This window comes from Benincasa hispida, chromosome 8 (assembly GCF_027475165.1).
Source record: "Benincasa hispida cultivar pf3 chromosome 8, pf3_genome.v1.1, whole genome shotgun sequence".
NCBI lineage: Eukaryota > Viridiplantae > Streptophyta > Magnoliopsida > Cucurbitales > Cucurbitaceae > Benincasa > Benincasa hispida.
Window position 1 is genome coordinate 2,420,378 of NC_143485.1, and position 20,661 is coordinate 2,441,038.

At 34.7% G+C, this 20,661-nt stretch overlaps 2 protein-coding genes and 1 long non-coding RNA gene across 3 annotated transcripts; 1 reads left to right on the plus strand and 2 right to left on the minus strand.

The window, feature by feature from the left end:
- Nucleotides 1–4,753: 4,753 nt before the first annotated feature.
- Nucleotides 4,754–5,289, minus strand: LOC150034292 (uncharacterized). Its single transcript, XR_016531402.1, has 2 exons — nucleotides 5,151–5,289; nucleotides 4,754–5,060 (listed from the first exon to the last, which is right to left on the minus strand). It is a non-coding gene; the product is annotated as an uncharacterized LOC150034292 (long non-coding RNA).
- A 7,181-nt stretch (nucleotides 5,290–12,470) lies between these two features.
- LOC120083762 (Calcium-binding EF-hand family protein) lies at nucleotides 12,471–15,637 on the plus strand. Its single transcript, XM_039039621.2, has 5 exons — nucleotides 12,471–13,304; nucleotides 13,774–13,820; nucleotides 14,629–14,804; nucleotides 14,902–14,920; nucleotides 15,195–15,637. The coding sequence occupies exons 1-5, from the start codon at nucleotides 12,902–12,904 to the stop codon at nucleotides 15,303–15,305; spliced, it is 756 nt and encodes a 251-aa protein (XP_038895549.1). The 5' UTR covers nucleotides 12,471–12,901; the 3' UTR covers nucleotides 15,306–15,637.
- Nucleotides 15,638–18,248: 2,611 nt separating this feature from the next.
- LOC120082675 (glucan endo-1,3-beta-glucosidase 14-like) lies at nucleotides 18,249–20,391 on the minus strand. The gene is made up of 3 exons (XM_039037943.2): nucleotides 20,101–20,391; nucleotides 18,665–19,695; nucleotides 18,249–18,527 (listed from the first exon to the last, which is right to left on the minus strand). Exons 1-3 carry the CDS (start codon nucleotides 20,153–20,155, stop codon nucleotides 18,471–18,473), a joined length of 1,143 nt encoding a protein of 380 aa, XP_038893871.2. The 5' UTR covers nucleotides 20,156–20,391; the 3' UTR covers nucleotides 18,249–18,470.
- Between the last annotated feature and the right edge of the window lie 270 nt (nucleotides 20,392–20,661).

Genomic DNA, 20,661 nt, shown 5'->3' on the forward strand with positions numbered 1-20,661 from the left:
GGCATAGGCATAGGAATAAGGGGAAAACTCGAAGGCACGCTTTCATAAGTAGTGACCCCAAAGGTCACAAACATAAATATAAGTGGTGGTCCCAAAAGGACACTGTACATAAGCATAAGGTGTGGGCCCGAAGGCTCACAATATGCGATATGCATGCCCAATGGCAACACTAACAGTCATTAAAATCTCATACAGACATAAGCATACAAACAAGGTCAAAAATCATGCTAAGATCACCCAACAGTTCACAATTTATCCATCCATCAAACTTTGCGACAACATACAACATTGACATATAGTGACATAAGCGTAAGCTTCCAAAATTTTCATCTGACCAGTAGGCGTATCAAAATATTTTTTTCCAACTTAGAAACCAATACGTACATATGCTTAGGTTTGAGGACAAACCGGTAGTAAACCACTTACCTAGGGATATCTATGTTGGGATTAGTGTCCTAATTCTTCCAGAGTCTCATTGTTTTGTAAAGATACACATTGTTCAATGAATAAAATAAGCGTTATTTAATTCTGGCATTTACTCATAGCCAATAAACAAAGCTCCTTGGTTATCTTATGTGAACTTAAGTATGTATATGTGATATACAAGTGGATCATGCCTTAAGTGATAACCTAAATCGGTCTGTAGTATAAGGATTAAGGTAGGATACCTGATCCTGGTGACACTACAGATACGACCCGCTTTGTAAAGGTTTGCAAGTGTTGTAAACTACTACAGATGGTAGATCCTGACCATTCATGTGGAGACATAGAGCGAGGGTGTCCTATACAAAGAGTTTGTATAAGACCTGGACCACGAGATGATTAGACTTTGTATATAACGCCGTTGATACTAGAGACTTGCATCTCACCTAAATGACCATAGGTGACACGACCTCAATCCTGAGTGTTTTGGGAACTCTTTCCTTTTAGGGTGATCCTTTGATTAGTACGGGTGAGAGTGGCCAGATTGTCAACTCAACATGCCTACCTTTTTGGGGACTTATCTGATATGGGAGCTGGGAACTCAATCCACAATATGGAATTCACTCCTTTCCCGAAACAGTGATAAGTAGAGAGATTGCTCTCTTAAGGGCTGATTCCGGGGCCTGAACATAGTGGCCACATGTGAAACCCAAATTTTCTTTTTTCCTACTTAAGCAGGTGGAAGTTAAATTCTATGTTTAAGTGAAAGAAATTTCTAAGTGTTGAATAGATTTTCCTTGAGTAGCTTTGAGTTAAGCTTTAATTGATGAAAATTGGCTAAGTGTTGGACTAGGTATTGCTATGCGTTGACCATAAGATCTTGGAGAGATTACTTGAGCAAAGGGAGAAGTTGAAGTAGGATGACGCATGCGCTGCTCTTAGAGGTTAGACCAACGCATAAGCTTGATGGATGTGTTGCATACGTTAGACGCGGTGGAATGCGTCCATACGGCTGAAGGAAGGCAATTGAGGGTGATGCGTTGGTATGGCGCGAGGGCATGAGGATGGGCGCGGACGCGAGGGTCGCGTTGGCCCCAGTGGACACGTTGGACTAGCCGAGCGTCCTATGCATCGATGCCTTGCGACCGAGCATCACATGCGTTGATGCCTTGTGGTCGAGCGTCCTATGCGTTGATGTTGCCGAGTGACCTATGCGTCGATTACGAGTGAGCTATGCATTGATGCTAAGCAACCATTCTATACGTTGAGGTCGTGCGACCATGCTATACGTTGGAAGTTGATGATGGCATGCACGATGGATACGTTGGACATAGGCCATGCGATGGGCTAGGTTGGACGCATGGTGGTTGGCTCTTGCGATGGTTAAGGCGTGCGATGACTGAGTAAGTTGGGTTGCAATGGTGCTGTGTTGAAAACTAAGGGGAACCAAGGGTTGCTATGTGTTGATTGCATACTATGCGTTGATGACCCATTATACGTCGAAGATTACACTATGCATTGATTATAGACTATGCATTGATGGCCAATTATGTGTTGATGGCATACTATGCGTTGAACATCCAAGGGTTTGTGGACGCATATGAAGAATGAGCTCATATGAAGGATGTCATCCGGACATGTGGCTAGTTAGGAGGAAATATTAAACCTTAAGCAAATTAGGCAGATGCATAAGAAGACATGTAAAAGTTGAGGGCTATGCATTGGTGAAAGGAGAAGAAGACACTTTGGCTTGCGCTGATGTAAGAATGCGTTGATGGTGTGAGGAAAAGATACTTGGACATGCGGCCAAGTAAGAGGTGTCGTCCGTGGAGCGATCTTGGACGCCTATAAATAGGGCCAAGGACTTCAAATGAGAACTCAAATTCTCTTCAAAGGAAATAAAGAAGAGTGTATTGGGAGGAGGCTATGCGTTGGTAACAAGACCATGCCTTGGTCAAGAAGTTCCAAGAGGGGAGATGCTGTCGGGCAGAAAAGACAGGAAGTAGCATCAACTTGGAACAAGAAGTTCTCCCAGAATACTGTGCATTTGATGTGATTTCAAAGCCATCTGAAACCTAAAAGAGTCTAGTTTTCAGGATAGGGCTACCGGAGAAGAAGCTCCAAGGAATCGAACTGGAGAATGAGGACAAGATAGAGGGGTCGAGCTGTCGGGTAAGCTGGGCCAATCTTGATTTTTTTATGTTTCCGGAAAAACCACAAGGAGTTCCGAGCTAAGATTTTGAGGTAATTTTCCTAAGAAATTTGAGAGCATATTTGTAGAAGGAAGTATCTCGAGATAAAGCCTAGAACTATAAGTAATCTGAGTTTTAAGTTGAATCTGGATCGTAGAGTTCAAAAGGGAGCCTGAGGTGACCAAGGAACTTCTAGAGAGAAAGGTTCCTAAACGATCAAGTAAGTGACTAAAATATTTTCAATGTTTTAAGAAACCATGTGCTAAAGAAAGATCTTTCAGATAAAGACATGTTTTCTAAGTTTTATTAAAGAAAGTCATTGTATGACTAGTTTTACTTGAAACTCGATACCGAAGGATAGTTGAGAAGGTATTCGAGTAGCTCGATACTGAAGGATACAGTTGAGAAGGTATCTGAGCAAAAGTACCCAAGTGTGGGGTAGTTCTTTTGATAAGAATCTTGGTCACTCACTAGGCTTTGTAGCTCATGCTTTCCAAATGTTTTTCTTTTTCTTCCCAGGTAGCGAAAGGTGAGGAGTTCTAGGGTGCTGCTATGGCCAAGGTCTGCCACAAGCCATAGTTACACTTCCGGAGGGTTTTACAGTTGTTGTTGTAAACTTTATAGTAAATCTTGGAGTTGTATAAATGATACATGGTTGTAATAAAATGGGCCTACCTAATCAGTTGCTATTATCTCCTTGACTTAATCAGTTGGCTATTGAATTTGTTCATTGGTATTAGAGTTATTTCCGCAAGAGTTATTAGGCAGTAAGTGTCAACAAAAAGGTTGATAACTACTGTCAGTCATGCCCTTTCTCAGGCTCAGAAGGTGGTCTGGGGCGGGGTGTGACACCACAGCTTCTCTTTGGAAGAGAAGACTCACTCATAGTAGAACTATGACTTATATTCATTAGAGGGATCAGTGGTACTTAAGGAGACAGATGTAACTACAGGGGCATAACGGTTATTAGCCCAACTGTACTTACGAGCGATCTGTGAAGGGTTGTCGCACTGCTAATTGGTTAAGATGGACACATAATATATTTGTAGTAAGGAGAGTTCAGCTGGCGGTCTTTAATGGAGTGTCTGGTAGTTAACGGATGGTGGATCCCGTGACTAAAGAGTTTAGTCAGTTATTCACGTATCGTTGGAGCTACGAGCTACATATCCATGAGGTCCCCTTGGTAGCTCAATGGATTCAGTTGAGGATCAGTTCTTGGTGTTGATTTGAAATGTTCAAATTGATAAGAGGTATTTTGATTATATATGATATAATCGGTATGATGTATAAGATATATCTCGTGGAGGATTGATGTAAATGAGATTTACATTAAGTACCATGGAATAGAAAAAGAACTATGGTTTATATGTTTCATGAGATGAAATATTAAAACTATAGGTTATAAATATAGTATGATAAGTTGGTTATCATTTATGTTTATAATAATATTAATTATTAGACAATTAATTCTTTTTCTTTTAATAACCATATGAGTGGGTGGTTATTGGATCATGGTAACCATGAGTTTAAAAGGAAAGTGGTTTCCTATTTTCAAAAAGAAGTTTTTTTTTTTACAAAACAATAGAAAAAGTTTTGAGTTTTCTCTTCGCGCAAAAGAAACTCACGAAATTATCAAGTAAATTCGGATTTACTAAACGACGGCTGCAAGCTAAACGATCGTGCAGTATTTACTAAACAATCACATAGTTTTGCTAGACGATCGTTAGCCCAAGGTAAACGATCGTGTAGAGTCTGTAGGTAAAAGACGGAGCTAAACGATCACATAGCTTTTGCTAGACGATCTCTTAGCTTTATTTAAACGATTGGGCATCGACCTATACGATAGGTTTCAGCCATCTCCCACTTGCCCAGTCGTGTACGCGATCAGTGTTTCCTCTTTCGTCTGCCTCATACCAAGTCTGAATAGAGCCCACCCTCTGGATTCTCACACCGAGAATACCAAGGTCGCCTTGTTGGTGGTGTGAGACTCAACTCGACACCGTCGAGGTTTTCTAGAGGCCATTCGTGGTGCTGTGGAGGTCGTTCGTGTTATAGAGGAGTTCGTGACCGAGGAGATCGTTGAGAACAAGCGCGAAGTGTTCGTGCTATGTTCGTTGCGGTATTGCGGCCGTGTAGATCGGGAATTCAAGGTTACTGTTGTTTGAGCGTGCATTCGTGTGCATCGAAACGTGGAGACACTTCTGCTATTGTGCGTAGAGTTTGATCTCTTTATACATTTTTATTATTCAAACTGTAATTTCTACATTTGAATTGTATAACCACTTATTTTGAAGTCGACTGTAAATATATGTTCATTTATGATTGTAATTTGGAATTATCGTTCTTCCACTGCTTATGGAAATCTCGAATCCGATTTCCTTCAATCTAACTGTCCCAAAATGCACCTTCACTCCGCTTGGAAACTTCCTTCACCACCACAAGTTCCTGAATCCAACCACAAAATTCCATGGGTAAATTAGCTATGGCCCAAGAATACCCAATGACGATGGGTTTCCAAAAGGAACCAAAACTTACCACCAAACAAAAAGATCGAGCAGAACAATCGCAATCCGACGGCAACCAGAACTGGCCGCACGAAGACTGACGGACTGTGCTTGGGTTTAGGCCGACAGCTAGCAGACGGAAAAGACGGGTGGCCCGAAGAGAAGGACGCGACTTCGATTTTCGACTGACGGCAGCTTCGGGTCAACGGATAGGTCTGGACGCAGCTTCGGTTCGTCGATCGCTGCTTCGGGTCGAGGACAGGTCTGGACGCAGCTTCGGTTCATGATCGACGGCGGCTTCGGGTCGACGGACAGGTTTCCTCGTGCGACCAAGCTTTACCACGGAACAAACGAAAGCGAACAGGTAAGAACGGTGGCTGGCGAACGTAGACTCGATCGACAGCGAAAATGGTATTGGCACAGTTGGAAGAAGAAGAAGAAGAAGGGTTTCCTTTTTCTTTTCTTTTCTTTTTTCTCTTTTTTTCTCTATTGTACGCTTCCCGAGGTCACCCTATTTAAAAAAATAACCAAACCCTTAACCCTACTTCTTTTTAGGAAAAGGTAAAACAAACAAAAGTAAATAGATATAAACAAAATAAATAGATAAATATAACAACCCCCAACTCATTTTCCCAAAAACTCAAACCACTAATAAAATATGTAAAATCCTAAACTTTGGCCTTTAAATAAAAGAAACGATTAATTGCACGAATCAATTTAAATCTTACCTAAATTTCAGGGCATTACAAGGGGTGCATTAATAACTCCATTATGGAGGCAGAATATGTAGCGGCTTGTGATGCTGCCAATGAGGCTGTTTGGCTCAAGAAATTCTTGATTGATCTTGAAGTGTCAAGGCCCATCACTGTTTATTGTGATAATAGTGGTGTTGTGGCTAATTCCATGGAACCCATAAGCCACAAGTGTGGAAAGAATATTGAGTGCAAGTGTCACCAAATATGGGGAGATTTCGCATAGAAGGGACGTGATAATCACGAAAATTGCTTTGGAGCATAATGTTACTGATTTGTTACCAAAGACCCTCACGGCTAAGGTGTTTGAGGGTCAACTAGAGAGTCTGGGTATGGAGACAAGTCGCATTTAGTCTAGGACAAGTGGGAGATTTTACTGAACGCGTATTGTATGCCCTAGTTTCTTGTTTTTTTTTTTTTTTTTTTTTTTTTTTTTTGTACTATATACTTGATTGTACTTTTGTTATATACATCCCACTAGCTTTAGGATAAGTGGAGATTGTTGGGATTGATGCCCTAAATCTAGTGGTCTTGTAGTTTGTAATTGTATTATACAAACATTTTATTTATCTAATAAAATAAAAGGTATTTTTTTTGACATTTAGTTGTATTAATCCACAAAAACCAATAAACTAAGGTCCAAGGTTATCTTTTGTAACTTAAACATGTATGTGGAGACATATAGGTGGATTATGTTTATAACACCCCAGGCCCAGGATTCGGAATCCTGATTCGGAATCCTAGGCCTGGGGCGTTACAGATGGTATCAGAGCGAAACCTCTCCCAGTAAGATGTGGTCCGGGGACGAAATAAGTGGAAGCTGGTGAGCTTGTAACGACCCGAGTTCAGGAGGGGTACATGAATGAACCGGTATCACATCTGAACGAGAGGGATCCTGAGGACATGAAAGTGAGGTTAAGAAAGGCTTAAAAGAATTGAAAGTTACTACCTATACCAACAAGGTGCACATTCCTTTTCGGTGGCTCAATCATAAGAACTCAAAAGTTAAGCGTGCTTAGCTGTTAATGAAAATTGATTAATTTAATGAAAGAGTTTGATTAATTAATTTAAGTACCTAATTAGCTCAATTAGGATTAATAAGAATCAAATTAATTTTGATTAATTTGAATTGTTCGAATTACTAAAAGAAATTAATTATAATGTTTATGATACATTATAATGTAAAGTTTTATTTGAGAGCAAATAAATATTTGAATATGATTCAAATATTAATATGAATGTGATTCATATTAAACTATAGGTTATATGTTTTGTTAGATATAACATATGATATATATATATATATATAATATATATATATATTTTGCTCTCTCAAATAAAAGACATCATCTCCTCCAAATTGATCTTGAAGCCCACAAACTCTCTTTGATTCTCTACATTTTGAGAATATCGAGGTTGTCGTGTGGTTGTGTTCGGGATTTGGAGATTTGTCGCTGCGTTTTCTGGTTGTTTATGAATTTGAAGAGTTTGTGACTTTGAGAGGAACATGAAGAGTTTCGGTCTTCAAAGGTGAGTGGTCTTCTGATCTCCTCTTCCTCTTCATTTTCTATGTGATGACATGCTAAATTATATCAAATGTTTACATTTCCATTCTTTATTTGATTATATGTCCTGTAAAAAAATTTTGGGATACCGATTATTTCCGCACAGAGTGTCATCCACTCTTTCAGCAACTATATAACCTCTAATTGAATTATAAAATCATATATATAATTAACTATATACTATAATGTAACTATATAATTATACTTTATAATAACACCTTTAATTCCCTAAATAATTTAAACAATTCAAATTATTTAAAAAACTTATCCATTGTTTTATTCAAGAAACAATTATCCCTTGTTTATAGGAAATTGTAAAACATGCTTAAAATGTTAATGAGTTTAGTGTATGCCTTAGTTTATTGTATTGTATACTTTACTTGTATTGTATTTTGTGCACACTGGTAGCTCTAAAAAAGAGCTATAATTCCTAGCTTAATTTAAGCTCATAAATAGATTTTTAATGTTTAATTATCCTATTTTGTAGGTAAATTCTTTTTGGGAGGCAAAGAAATCAATTAGAAGAAAAACTGGCCAGAAATGAGCAAAATTAGAGTTTGGATGCAACCATTTGGAAAAAGTCACAAAAATTATGACTTTGCCCCTGATCAATAACGTCACGAGACTCATGCCGCACTCTCGTGCGATGCTAGAAGGCAGTAGCTGCCTAAATAGGGTAGCATTGCAACGCTACTATTAGTGTCGTAATGCTGTGAAGATGGATGGAAATTCAATGCATCCGTGTGCGCGCGCCTCGTCGCAATAGAGCATCACACCACCGTTGTGCCTCTACCTCTATGCTTGAGGGTTGATGTCGATAATAGTGTTGCAAAGTTATCTTCAGCATTGCAATGCTATACCTATTTCTATAAATACTTCTTTTCATTTTAGGGTTAATTTTTAATTCAAAAACTAATGGAAGTCGGGGAGAAGCTCCATGTTCTTCCTTCCCCTTTATCTTTTTTGTATCAATAGGTTAGATTTTTTTACTTATTTTGGATTGTGGATAATGGATTGAAACTTCTTCTTCGATGTCTAAAAATTGCTTGTGGTAATCTTTCTATTTAGTTTTTTTTTTTTTTTTTTTTTTTTTTTTTTTTTTTTTTTTTTTTTTTTTTTTTGAAGACCTCTTTGTAATTTCTTGAGATTTTTGTTTTCTTGAATAATTTGCATTCAAAATTTATGTCTTCCTTGAATCCAATTTAATTTCTACAAGTATGTTTGTGATGTTGACTTTTCACACATAAGCATGCATAGCTAATCAATTCTTAGTTTTGTCACGTTCTTACCAGAATGTCGAGCTAAATCACTTAAATGGCAGTAGTTAATTGTACATTTGATGGCTATTCCTAGGATGTACTAATTGCTATATTCGAGGAAAATTTGGTTAATTAATTAGGTTGTCCAAGTGGTTAATCAGCACAACAGAATCCTTAATTGTAATGCATATGTTTTTGTTTCTATATGGACACTATCGAACCTAATAGGAATTAGGTGATAGAGAAATTAACATGTAGTGGAAAAAATCAGAATCAATAAAGACTCTAATTATACTTAATTTGAGTTTAAAACATGCTTTTAAAATACAATTTCACAAGAGGGTTTGTTGAACACAAAATCTTTGATGAACCCTCTTTAATTCCAGCTGAATTCCACGAATTGATGCTCCAATCTTCAAGTAGACCACTACAGAGATCTTCTCTGCTATTCTCTTGCAAGGTTGTGTGATGAAAACACTGAATTGAGTTGGTTTTTGATAAGATTGAAGAGGGTTTGGATGGAAGAATTTCTGCAGAATTTCTGGAGTTGATAAATTTGCATGAAGAGCTAAATTGAAGTTCAAAACTTCAATATATACATGGATTTCATGCAATTGACTTAACATGCCTAATGTCACTTCAATTTCTAGCATGAGGTGGAAATTTGAGTGGGAAAAATCCAAGATTGGATTTTTTCACTTATTTTAAATTTTATGCATTTTGATTAATTTAATTTAATTAAAATATGATTTTCAAAAAATCAATTTTAATTTTAATTTTGTAATTTTGAGTTTCAATAAATTCAAATTTAATTAATCAAAATTCTAATTTTGAAAAATTTCAAAATTTGAATTTAAAATTAGATAATTAATTAAAATAATTTAATTAATTAAATTTAATATCAAATATTAAATATAATACTACACCTTATCTAATATTTAAATCAATAATTAAATATTTTGAACTCTTCAATTTTGTTTAATTTCGATAAATTAAATATTATTTATTTATTTAATAAAATGATTTGAAATAGTCATCCCTGTTTTAATAAATTTTTGCTATAATGGTCAAAATATTTTGAATGTAAATGTACATTATATTGTAACGATCTTTGTCAGAGTATTCGAAAGATCGAGTCGTTACAATGATACACATTAAAACCATAGGTTAAAAGAGAGAAATACAATTGAATATGATCCAAATGTAATATTAATTAAATATGTTTTATTTAATTAATTAAGATTTATTAATAATTATGTAATTAAATTAAATTAAATAATCACATAACTCCCCTGCTTTACAGGGGAGTTAAAGTGAGTTAATCTGGTGGGAGGGGAGTTAACTCCCCTCACTTAATATGTAGAATGGTTCTGCATTTGTTTTTTTATAGAATGATTGTTCTTCCTTGAAAAATACACTAGCTCTCAGTTCTCTCTCAACTCGCCTCATCTCTCATCACTCAAAATTCCCACAGAAAATGATTCTCTATAATTTCTTCTCTTCCCTTTGTTCCAAAAAAGTTCCCATAAACCTTTTCCTTGTTGGATAATAGGGAGGAAGACGTAGTGGTGGTGTCCTATTCGTGAGAGCGTACAAGAATCGTTGAAATCGTGATCATCACAAAAAGGATTTGAAGAAGATTGAATAATTGTCTTCAAAGGTAACTCTCTTCTCCTTGAGTTCTTCATCGTTTAATGCATGCTTAATTAAAATTTGTTTATGCTTCTATGTGTTTTTATATAAATTTAAAACGTAAATTAAAAGCACATGCATTCACGTACTTCCACTGCAGGATTCGACCCTTTCACTATATGTAATACATCTTTTGGTAGATGCACTTTATAATAAGTATATCAGTTGACTGATATAAAATGTCCGGTATATAAATAATATAAGTAAAATACTAAATATATATTATATCAATGGTATAAAAAGAAATAAATTGAATAAGATTCAATAGATGAACGATTTACTAAATTAAGTAAGAAAAAAACAATCCTAGATTTATTTTGTTTAACTTTGAAAAAAACTTTGGAACAATGCATAAGAAGCATCGACATCTCCTTTCAACAACTTCATAATAGATTCTTTTGCCCTCCAAGGCTTCTAATATCTGGCAGAAACCCCATAATTCATACGCATGTGATGCACAATATCTTTTGGTGTTGAGTGACTATAACTATATCTTAAATTCTCAACCATACATTGACTAATAAATTGCGAAGATGCTTGTTTACGAGAAGAATGAACAATCATTGATTACTGATGTACTTTCAAATCATTCATAATTTGCTACTTTTATAACATGATGATCTAACAAACCAATAGCAACCATCCTGAATACATTCTAACTGAGAAAATCTTGTTAGATCTCAAAGTTCTAAACTCAAAATTATTCTTGACAAATATAAAATGGAATGACTTCAAAAAAAAATTTCTTTATTATAAAACAAATCCTTCTTTAATACAAAACAAATCCTTCTCCTTAAAAGTTAACACATCTTTAATATTACTAATATGAACATCTCTAAAAACTTCTAATTCACCTTCTAAATCAGCTTCAACTATAGAAGAAGAAGAAAAACCAATTGAAACATCCAAAAGCATATTCACAACTAAAGGATATTTAGTACATTGATTCTTAATCAACGTAAAAAATCAATATAACATCTTTATCTTCAAGAATCTTAAGAACATGTTGAAGATCATTACTACGTATGTCTAAAAAGATTGAGAAGTTCAATGAATGAATCAATCATGATTTTGTTACATATCAAATTAACTAAAGAATCAAATAGTTTATAATCCACATAGCACGGTCGGTCATCACATTAACCACTATGAAAAACAAGTACTAGAACCTTAACCAAAATTACAAAAAAAAAACTACAAAAATTTAAAATTAAAGTTGGTTATAACTCAAATTCATATATAAGTAGATCAGTTCACTAATACATGTAATATAAGTATATCATGCTGATGGTATACCATATAAAAGTAAAACAGAACCAACATAAAAAATAGAACAAAATTAATGTAAAAAACATCTTAAATTTCAATGAACTCTAAACTTCACACAGAAAAACAGAAAACAATCACATAGTAAGCCAATTTCTTCTTCCACAATCTATAACTATGGAAAACCTTGATGACTTCAGATTACAATCAATGTACTAAAACCAGGATTTCTACAAAAGAAAAAAAAAAAAAAAAACCACTAATTGCTAATATGAACTTCTAAAAAAAATAAAACAATCAAAGCCTAAACTAGAGAAATCCAACTCCAAAAATCATAAGGACGAAATGGAAGTTGAAATCAGAAAACAGAAGTAGAAGAGGAAAAGGAGATAATGATGAAGATGACGACTATCGATTTCAACTAACCAACTGAAAACTAAGGAAGTTGCAAGTTTCAAATTAGCTCCAAAGAAAATGAAAAAACGGAGAAGGAAATAAACAGATGAAAAAACATGGGAGAAAAAGGAAATAAAATTCTTAAGAGTAGCTTCGGAATAATAAAAAGTTTAAAATAAAAAAAATATTTTCCCGATGGGAAACGTAATTTATAAGGATGCATATTTGTCATATTTGTAAATTTTAAAAAGTAAAAGTCATAATTGTTAAACTCTAAACTTAATTGACTATGAAGGCAACGATACTCATAATTTATAAGATTTCACTAAACTTTAAAAAATAATTTGAAATTACAAAAGTAGTCAATTCAAACATAATCTAAGAAATCAAATGGATAGTTTGAATGCAAATATTGTGATTTAACGTGGAAAAAGAGAGACAATGTAAAATTGAATTGTCCAAAATCCCTAAAGCCACCCGGGACTAAGCCCGTCATTGTATCTAAATCTATCTAGAAGCACGTTTTATAGATAGAAACACTTTTGCGTTCGTCATGAAGATGAACATTTGAAGAAATGGACGCGAAATGAACACACAAAATCCGCCATATTTTATTCCATTGGAACAAGCAACTGCGTATGGTATAACATAAATTCGTCTTGAATTTCCCTTTTTACTTCCTCCCTTGCATCTCTTTTATTCTTTCTTATATATCTTTTCATTTTGAATCTCACCCCGAATCTGACCACCGTGTCATCCTCAAAGAAACTCCCAGATTCGAATACCCTTTTGATTCTTTGCTCTTTCTGATCTTAATTTTATAACCCATCTTCTGTTTCTTTTTGCCCATCAATGGCGTCCTTCTTTAATAGATTCACTTCCTATTCCAATTCCAATTCCAATTCCAATTCCAATTCCCATGCCCCATCTGCTCCGTCCGTTCCATCGGCGCCGGAAACACAAGGCCATGAACATTCTCATGCGACCGCTTCTCCTTATTACTCCGAACAGCATCGGCCGCAGCCTTATGGGTCTAACTATGGTGGGGTTTCTTCATATGGGTCTTATGGTTTTCCTCCGGGGACCAGCCCTGAGGTAATTAGGAGCTTTCAAATGGTGGATAGGGATGGAAGTGGATTCATCGATGAGAATGAATTGCAGCAAGCCCTTTCTTCTGGCTACCAGAAGTTTAGTCTTAGGACCGTTCGTTTGCTCATCTTCTTGTTCAGAAACCCGGTTGATTCCTCCAGAATGGGTTAGTTTCTTATTTGTTCTTTCCTTGGTTTAATGTTTAAAATCCGTACAATCATGCTCGGTTGATATCGTTCTTTTCACTTTAATCTCTGTTTAATTCTCTCCTGTTCATTGCCTTTCTTGGATGCTAAATGGGTTTGTTTCGTCTTCTTGACCTCTTTTTCAAAATAATGAAAATCACGTACATAAACTATTGTCGTGGTTGAGTTTCTCGCCAAGTTGAATAATCAACGATTGGTTTTAATTGACCTTTAGGAAACTAAGGCCAATAGAATGTGAAGAAAAGGAAATTGAAAATGGAAAACCATGTTTGTTGTGAAATGTGAATACCAATGCAACATTATTCTATATGGCTTCCTCAACTGGTTTTAGGCTACTTGTATTTTGCTTGTTTTTAACATATTCATTTCAAACATTGACTGATTGCTGGTGCCTTTCACTTAACTTTGTGTTTGAATTGCCTGATGCAGGGCCTAATGAGTTTGCTGCTTTGTGGAACTGTCTTGGCCAATGGCGTGTAAGTAATATTGCTATTGTGTTGTTACTTGTTACCCTCTTTCTTGATCATTTTGCTCTCATAATTTATCTGTTTTCGCTCTGTCTTCTTATAAAAGATGATGGCAAAGAAATTAGAACTTCTGCACTTAAAGTAGATTATTGGTTTTAAATGTCACTATGAACTTTTGTTTGAAAAAAATAATTGTTGGTTGTAATGCTCTGATCTATAACTATTAACTTGGGATAGAGTATTTGAATTAAAACCATAATAAGATTATATAACAGAAAAGTATTTTAGTTGAACCGAGTTGTTGACGCCATCCAATGTATGTGTAATGTCACTAAAGGATCCTTAGAATTTATAATATCATAGTTCAAAACGTGATTTGTTCTGCATTTTGTTATTTCATTCAGAAAGAAAGACTCTCTTGCTTCTATAGCTACTTGCAGAACATTGTAGGAGCACATACAAAATGTATCACTTTTCTTCACTTAAAGTTGATGTTACTTTTTTTATTTATTTCTTCTTTCCAAATCTTAAGGATCTTTTTGGATAATGTTTTCTAGAGGTTTGAGGAAAGAGGGTAGATAAGAAAAAAAAAAACAAAACAAGAGACCAACCTTTTAATCTAATACCTCAGGGTTGATTGGCAATTTCATATAGAACATCCTTATAAAGAAATTTCCAGGTTGTATTTAGCACACTTCGAGTTTTATTTGCTTTTTTCCATTGAAAACTGTTTTTTTTTTCCCTTTTTGTGATTTGTTTTTTAGGATAATCAGCTTTAAGCCCTGTGAGACTAAGAATGTATTTTACTAATTTGTAGGGCATGTTTGAGAGATATGATAGAGATAGAAGTGGGAGAATTGATGCATTGGAAATGAGGGATGCACTCTATGGTCTTGGCTATGCAGTTCCATCTTCAGTCCTTCAGCTGCTAATTTCACTATACGATGATCGAAGTGGTGAACGGGTGGAATTTAATTTTGATAGTTTTGTCGAGTAAGTGTTTGTAGATAGTTGAATACTTGTGTAGCTTTTTATATGCCAAAATTCCATAGATACTTACATTTCTGGATTTGTCTGTTTTTTGTTGCAGATGTGGTATGATAGTAAAGGTGAGAATGTAGACCTTTTACACCCTATTTTTGATAGACAGATTCCACTAGTATCATCACATTTACTCGACCATAGAATACTATAAATATATCTTGCTGAAGTAATCGAGCGTGGCTTTCTATGTATGAACCAAGGCCACAGAGTACATTTTCTCAAGTAAAACGACCGCAAGTATTCATGGCTATCAGAAGTTTTAGTATCATGCTCTTAGTAACAGCACAACATGCTTTCAAGTGTGATATCATTTCTAAACCAATGGTTGCAAAATTTCAGGGCTTGACAGAGAAATTCAAGGAGAAGGATAGGCACTACACGGGTTCAGCGACGCTTACATATGAAGATTTCATGTCAACAATCCTCCCATTTCTTGTGTCATACAGTTAAAAGTTAAAACCCTCAAAGGTGATAAATATCTCTTCACTTCTTGGATTTTGTTGTAATATCATCTTTTCGTTTGTTGTTTACTTGAAAATGCTAGAACGAGAAGCTGTACATTCAAGGGAAGCTGCTGCTTTAGACCAAAAGGGTTATGTTGGCATGGGAGAGTTTCCATGTACAGAGATTTATTTGTTATTTGTTTCTTTTGTTTTGATTCTGCTGAATATAAATCTTTGTTTGTTGGTTTTTTTTAGATTATTTGTGACTGATTTTAATCAAGTTTTGGAACTTGTATTAGAAAATGAATGAATAAATTGCCCATGGCTTATTTTGAGGGAGTTCATGTTTTGTTCAATTTTTGTTCAGTTCAGTTCTTCGAGTTTTTCTTTTTTGGTTCCCAAATTTAATTGTAGAAGTCCCACTTATAAGCTGCTTGAGTGGATTGTCAACTCATTCTTCTGATCTATCTTGTATGTGTTATCAATTTTGTGCGTCATGAAAAGCTTAATACTGCTACAAAAGTTCAAAAAGTTTATTGATGGATGAGAAATTTTAGACCAATAATAAATTGTCACGTCATTTTTTTGAATTTGAGATAAATTTAAAGTTGACATGTATTTCAAATTGAAATTGTAGACGTAAATTGACAAATTTCGATGATGTCATGTGTTTTTATCGTGACCGTTGGATGAATTAAAATATTGTCCCAATTTGATACTAATATTTAGGCTGAAGTCTAATTGAGGTAAAAAAAAAAAAACTTAATTTGTCCCAAATGTCAACTAATCCAAATACAATTAGTTGGGCACAAGGGTCAGGTTGATGAACTAACCAAGTCGAAGTTCACAAAGTCCACCTTAGAATTCTATAAAGAGAAGAGCTCTCTTCATTTGAAGGGTTTAGAAATTTTGCACGCTAAAGAGCTTAAGAGAGAATTCTCCCAACAATTAGAACACTTCATTTGAATCACGCTCGTTGAAGATACAAGTCTCCTGAGAATACAAAACATTCTTCCAGACTTTTAACTTCAAGCATATCCACGTATTCCGCTTCCACAAATCTAGTGTATGCATTCAATAGAAAGAATTAGAGGATAAAGTACTAGAGATTGAACTACTTCCGCATAAATCAACATAAACCCAAGTTCAACATTTGTGTGATTCAGTTACGGTTTTTTAGTACATAATATGTTCAATTACATGACTTGGTGAAGTTTTAGCTATTATAAGGTATTTGCGTTGAATTTAAGTTACCTTTATTATAAGATGTGTTATAAAATATGACAAAGATTTTAGTTAATATAAGGTATTTGTATGACTAATATTATTGAATTGGGGGATTTGAAGAATTGGTATTTCTAAGGAAAAGGTGGAGGAAAATGTGGTAGGATAAGTGGTCATGAAATTTAGTGTGTTAGAGTCCTTGTTATAGTCCACCATTGATATGAAGATAATTCATATACTATAATATTTAATTAGATTAGGAATGACTATGAGAAGTTGCTTAGCTTTTGACCAAATTCCTTCCAGAATATTATTCACATCAAAGGCTTTAGGTTTTTAGTATAGGATGTTTGTGTGGTTGTTTACGGTTTTTTTTAATACATAATATTTGCATTATTTGAATGACATAAAGATTTTAGTTATTACAATATAGTATAAGGTGTGTGACAAAATAAAGTGTAGATTCTAGCTACTACAAGGTATTTGCATAGTTTAGTTTTACGAGATTCTAGTTACTATAAGGTATTTGCATGACAAAATAAGATCAATATCAAGTGACAAAATATGAATACAAGGTATCCCGTGGGACTTAACATGAGATAACTTGTAAGAGTTATGGGTAGAAGGTATTTGAAAGCTATTTTAAATGTAAGGTATTTTGTTAGAATTAAGGTTAAATTTTGGGTGATTAAGTTTATTAGATCTTGTTTTAGATTTTTTTTTTTCAAAATAGAACATAATTATAAGATTTAGATTGTAGAGTGTTTTTGTCCGTTATTAAAATTTAAATAGTATAAAAATTAGTCATTGACCATTTTCACAAGAAAAACTACGTTGGTTCACTTTTCATTCTATTTTGGCTATTTGTCCAATCATCCCGGATCTCTACTCTCTTTTGGATCAATTTCATCATTTGGGCCTTGGTGAACGTGAAAATTAAGAGATTTGAATTAGGATGCTAAGATTAGGATGGATTAAGCTTGGAAGTAAATGTCTCGAATTTAGTCTTCTAGATCCATGCAATTATTAATAGATTATTCATTCGTTGATAAATTGGTTTGTAAAAGTGTGATTAATTCAATATCTTGAAACCTGAGTCCCAATGAATTCGTTGTTTATATTGTTTTTGCTTTAGTAGAACTCGAATAAATTGTTGTTTTGCTCTAATAAAATTAATAGATTTAGTAACAATAGTTAAACAATTTAGTTTTATCAATCTGTAAAGACAATATTTGGCCTTGGTTGTTTACATCTGTTACTCGACGTGTACGCTTGCTCATACCATTGATATATCAAGATCTGTGAAACATAAAATATTCAAGTATTTTACCAATATTTCATATTTAAAATTATTTATAGTAATTTTGGCATTTAAAATAATTACTATTTTTTAAACTATTATTATTCTAATTCGTTTGTATGTTCAGTCCATTTATGAAATGTAAAATGAAAACCATCCATTACCACCTCTTATTTTATGAAAAAATCAACAAAAATTAAAATATATTCTAAATATTTTAATTGAAAGCCACACAAATCTGTTCCCATACCTCCCTTTGAAAAAGACAGTCACCGCCGCATATAGAAAGTCTATGACGCCATTCAAAATTGAAAATCAAACTCGAAAATATCCATAAAAATATTAATTAATGAAACTTTAATTATAGTTTAATTGAATTATAATTAACTATTTTTAATCAATTGAGATGTATATCGTGAAGAAGGCTTTCTAATGAAATGATAACACTTTATTGTTCTGTGGAACTACAAAAAAAATCATATCCAATGAACCAAATCGATCACGGGATAGGAAGTAAATGTACAATAAAGCTTAAAATAATCTATGTGGGCTCTCCTCTATAAGACTGATCGTGCTATGAATAAGAATGACTATCAATTACTCGGTATACCTTTACTGTGTCATCATCGATGGATGGTGAAGCTTATTTTAAGTGTAGATTCCGCAGGCTATGAATATAAGAAACAAGTTGAAAACTGAGAAAACCTGCAAATAAATTATTCACAAATTAGATTTTTATAAGTTTAAATCACCGATCAACATAAAAGTTTTTAGGTCAATTAGTGATTTAACGTGGTATCAAAGTAGGAAGTCCTATGTTATAGGAAGATAACAATTCTTACATTCCTTTTGGATGATGAATACAACAATTCTGGGAGATAGCCTTGCAAACCGACGTCATAAACTGGGGTGCCATCAGGATAGTAAAGACCATAGTTTCTCTCGGATGCTGGACCAGGCTTCAAATCCTCATTAAATAGAGCGAAAACATAGATATCGATAGGAACCGATGGTTTTGCTGGGGTTCCTTGTCCACTCTCTATTCTTCTTAGCAAATTACCATTATACAACCCTGCATTCTCTGGTGTAGCACCAACCTCATTCAGATCGCCCCGAGATGGCCAACCTGTTTCGGAAATTTGAACTCGGATATCTGTATGTCCCATTGCTTTGATGGCCGCATAAACCGCATCGATTTGAGCATACAACATATTGTCATAGTGCAAATTTGTAATGGGATCAGTCATCCCTTGGTTAGGCTGGAACAACACATATTCTAAGGAAACTTGGCCAGGGTTCTCCTTGTATGCAAAGAAAGGATATGCATTTATAAGAAAAGGTGACTTGACCATGGAGTGGAAATTGAGAATTGGTTGTATGTATTCGACAAGATCCGGCTTGAATGCTCCGGCCGACGGAGGGAAAGAGTTGCCTAATATGTTAAGAGAATGAGCTGTGGTAACAGAAACCTGCTTATCCAGCCCAAGGTTAACAAGTGCATTATAAACAGATTGCATTGCAGGAAGAAGATTAGACCTTAATTGGGCATCATTAGAGTTGAAAACTTCATTGCCAACAGTGATGCAAGTGATTTGAGTCTGAGAGATGTGCGTTTGAACATGTTGTTGAACCCAAGCTATGGCTTTTTGAGGATCAGACATGTTCTGAAGATACTCATTACCAAGCCCTATAATGAAATTCACATTACTCTTGGAGAATGCAAGCAGGACATTAGGATCTGCATCGTATAATTTTACTCTACTGATGTTTAAACTTTGAAGAAGAACGGCTACTCGCGATGGAGACGGCAGATTATTAGCGATCTGGCCATAGTTAATACCAATTCCAACGCTCAGAGTTCGAATTACTGAACCTGAATGAAGCACAGGCCGAATCAAAATTCTATCAAAAGAGGAACGAATCTCACCGAGCATAAAACAATTCAAATTGATACTAACAGATCATCTCAACTTCATAAATAGTCTCTGAACTAAAGGCAAGGAATATGCTACGAAACAAAGTTCCAACCAACTAATCGGTAGAGAATTGCAGAAGAGAAAACAAAAGCAAAGGGAAACCGAAAAGAATTACAGTCGTCTGCAACTCACTGAATTAAAGAAACAAACACATAATCCTGCTCGAGTACACATTCACAACTCCAGTAACCAAAATTTCAACGTTATTGCTTGATTTTCGGATTAAAATAAACAAGTAACAAGTTTCAAAGAGTCTTCTGCAGTTTTTGAGCAACAAAATAGAAAAGATACGAAAAGCAAACCTGAAAAAGTGAAAAGCATCAATAGAACCCGGAAGAAGTGGTGGAAGTTAGCCATGGAGGATTCAAAAGATAAGGCCAAACCAACAAAACACCGCCGCACCGCCGCGTCCGCCTCTCGCACGGCCGTGAATCAGTAGATAGACGGATCGCCGACGAGGATGGGAGCTAAATTTCAAACAAGTACGCGTTTTATAGTGAAAGCTGTCGCAGTTGGCCCGTTCGAGACTCAAGAGCATCCAGACAGCATTTATTTGAATTAATTATCCACTATATTTTTAAATAATAATATTTATTTATTTTCCTTTTATTTAATTAGAATTTGTGTTTAATTGGGTTAGCTATTCCTTTCTATGTTTGCACGGATTAAACTCTTAATAAATTTCAGTTCACACGACACACGGTGTATCTTTTTTTTCAACATTCACATTCTAAGTGTTTTTTTTATTATTAAAAAAAGACCATAGGCATGATTATCCAACTTGAGTTGCGTTCAAATTAGATAATTATTTTTGTAATTTCATTCAAAATTAAAATTTGTAATAAAATATCTTGTTTTAATAT

What these genes read in the sequence shown, in the direction of transcription:
- LOC120082675 (XM_039037943.2), bottom strand. Translation starts at nt 20,155, where the DNA reads ATGGCTAACTTCCACCACTTCTTCCGGGTTCTATTGATGCTTTTCACT. An exon ending in GATGCTTTTCACTTTTTCAG is followed by an intron (nt 19,696 to 20,100) that starts GTTTGCTTTTCG and finishes TGCTTCATTCAG; the next exon opens with GTTCAGTAATTCGAACTCTG. An exon ending in ATTCATCATCCAAAAGGAAT is followed by an intron (nt 18,528 to 18,664) that starts GTAAGAATTGTT and finishes ATTTATTTGCAG; the next exon opens with GTTTTCTCAGTTTTCAACTT.
- LOC120083762 (XM_039039621.2), top strand. Translation starts at nt 12,902, where the DNA reads ATGGCGTCCTTCTTTAATAGATTCACTTCCTATTCCAATTCCAATTCC. An exon ending in GGTTGATTCCTCCAGAATGG is followed by an intron (nt 13,305 to 13,773) that starts GTTAGTTTCTTA and finishes TGCCTGATGCAG; the next exon opens with GGCCTAATGAGTTTGCTGCT. An exon ending in ACTGTCTTGGCCAATGGCGT is followed by an intron (nt 13,821 to 14,628) that starts GTAAGTAATATT and finishes ACTAATTTGTAG; the next exon opens with GGCATGTTTGAGAGATATGA.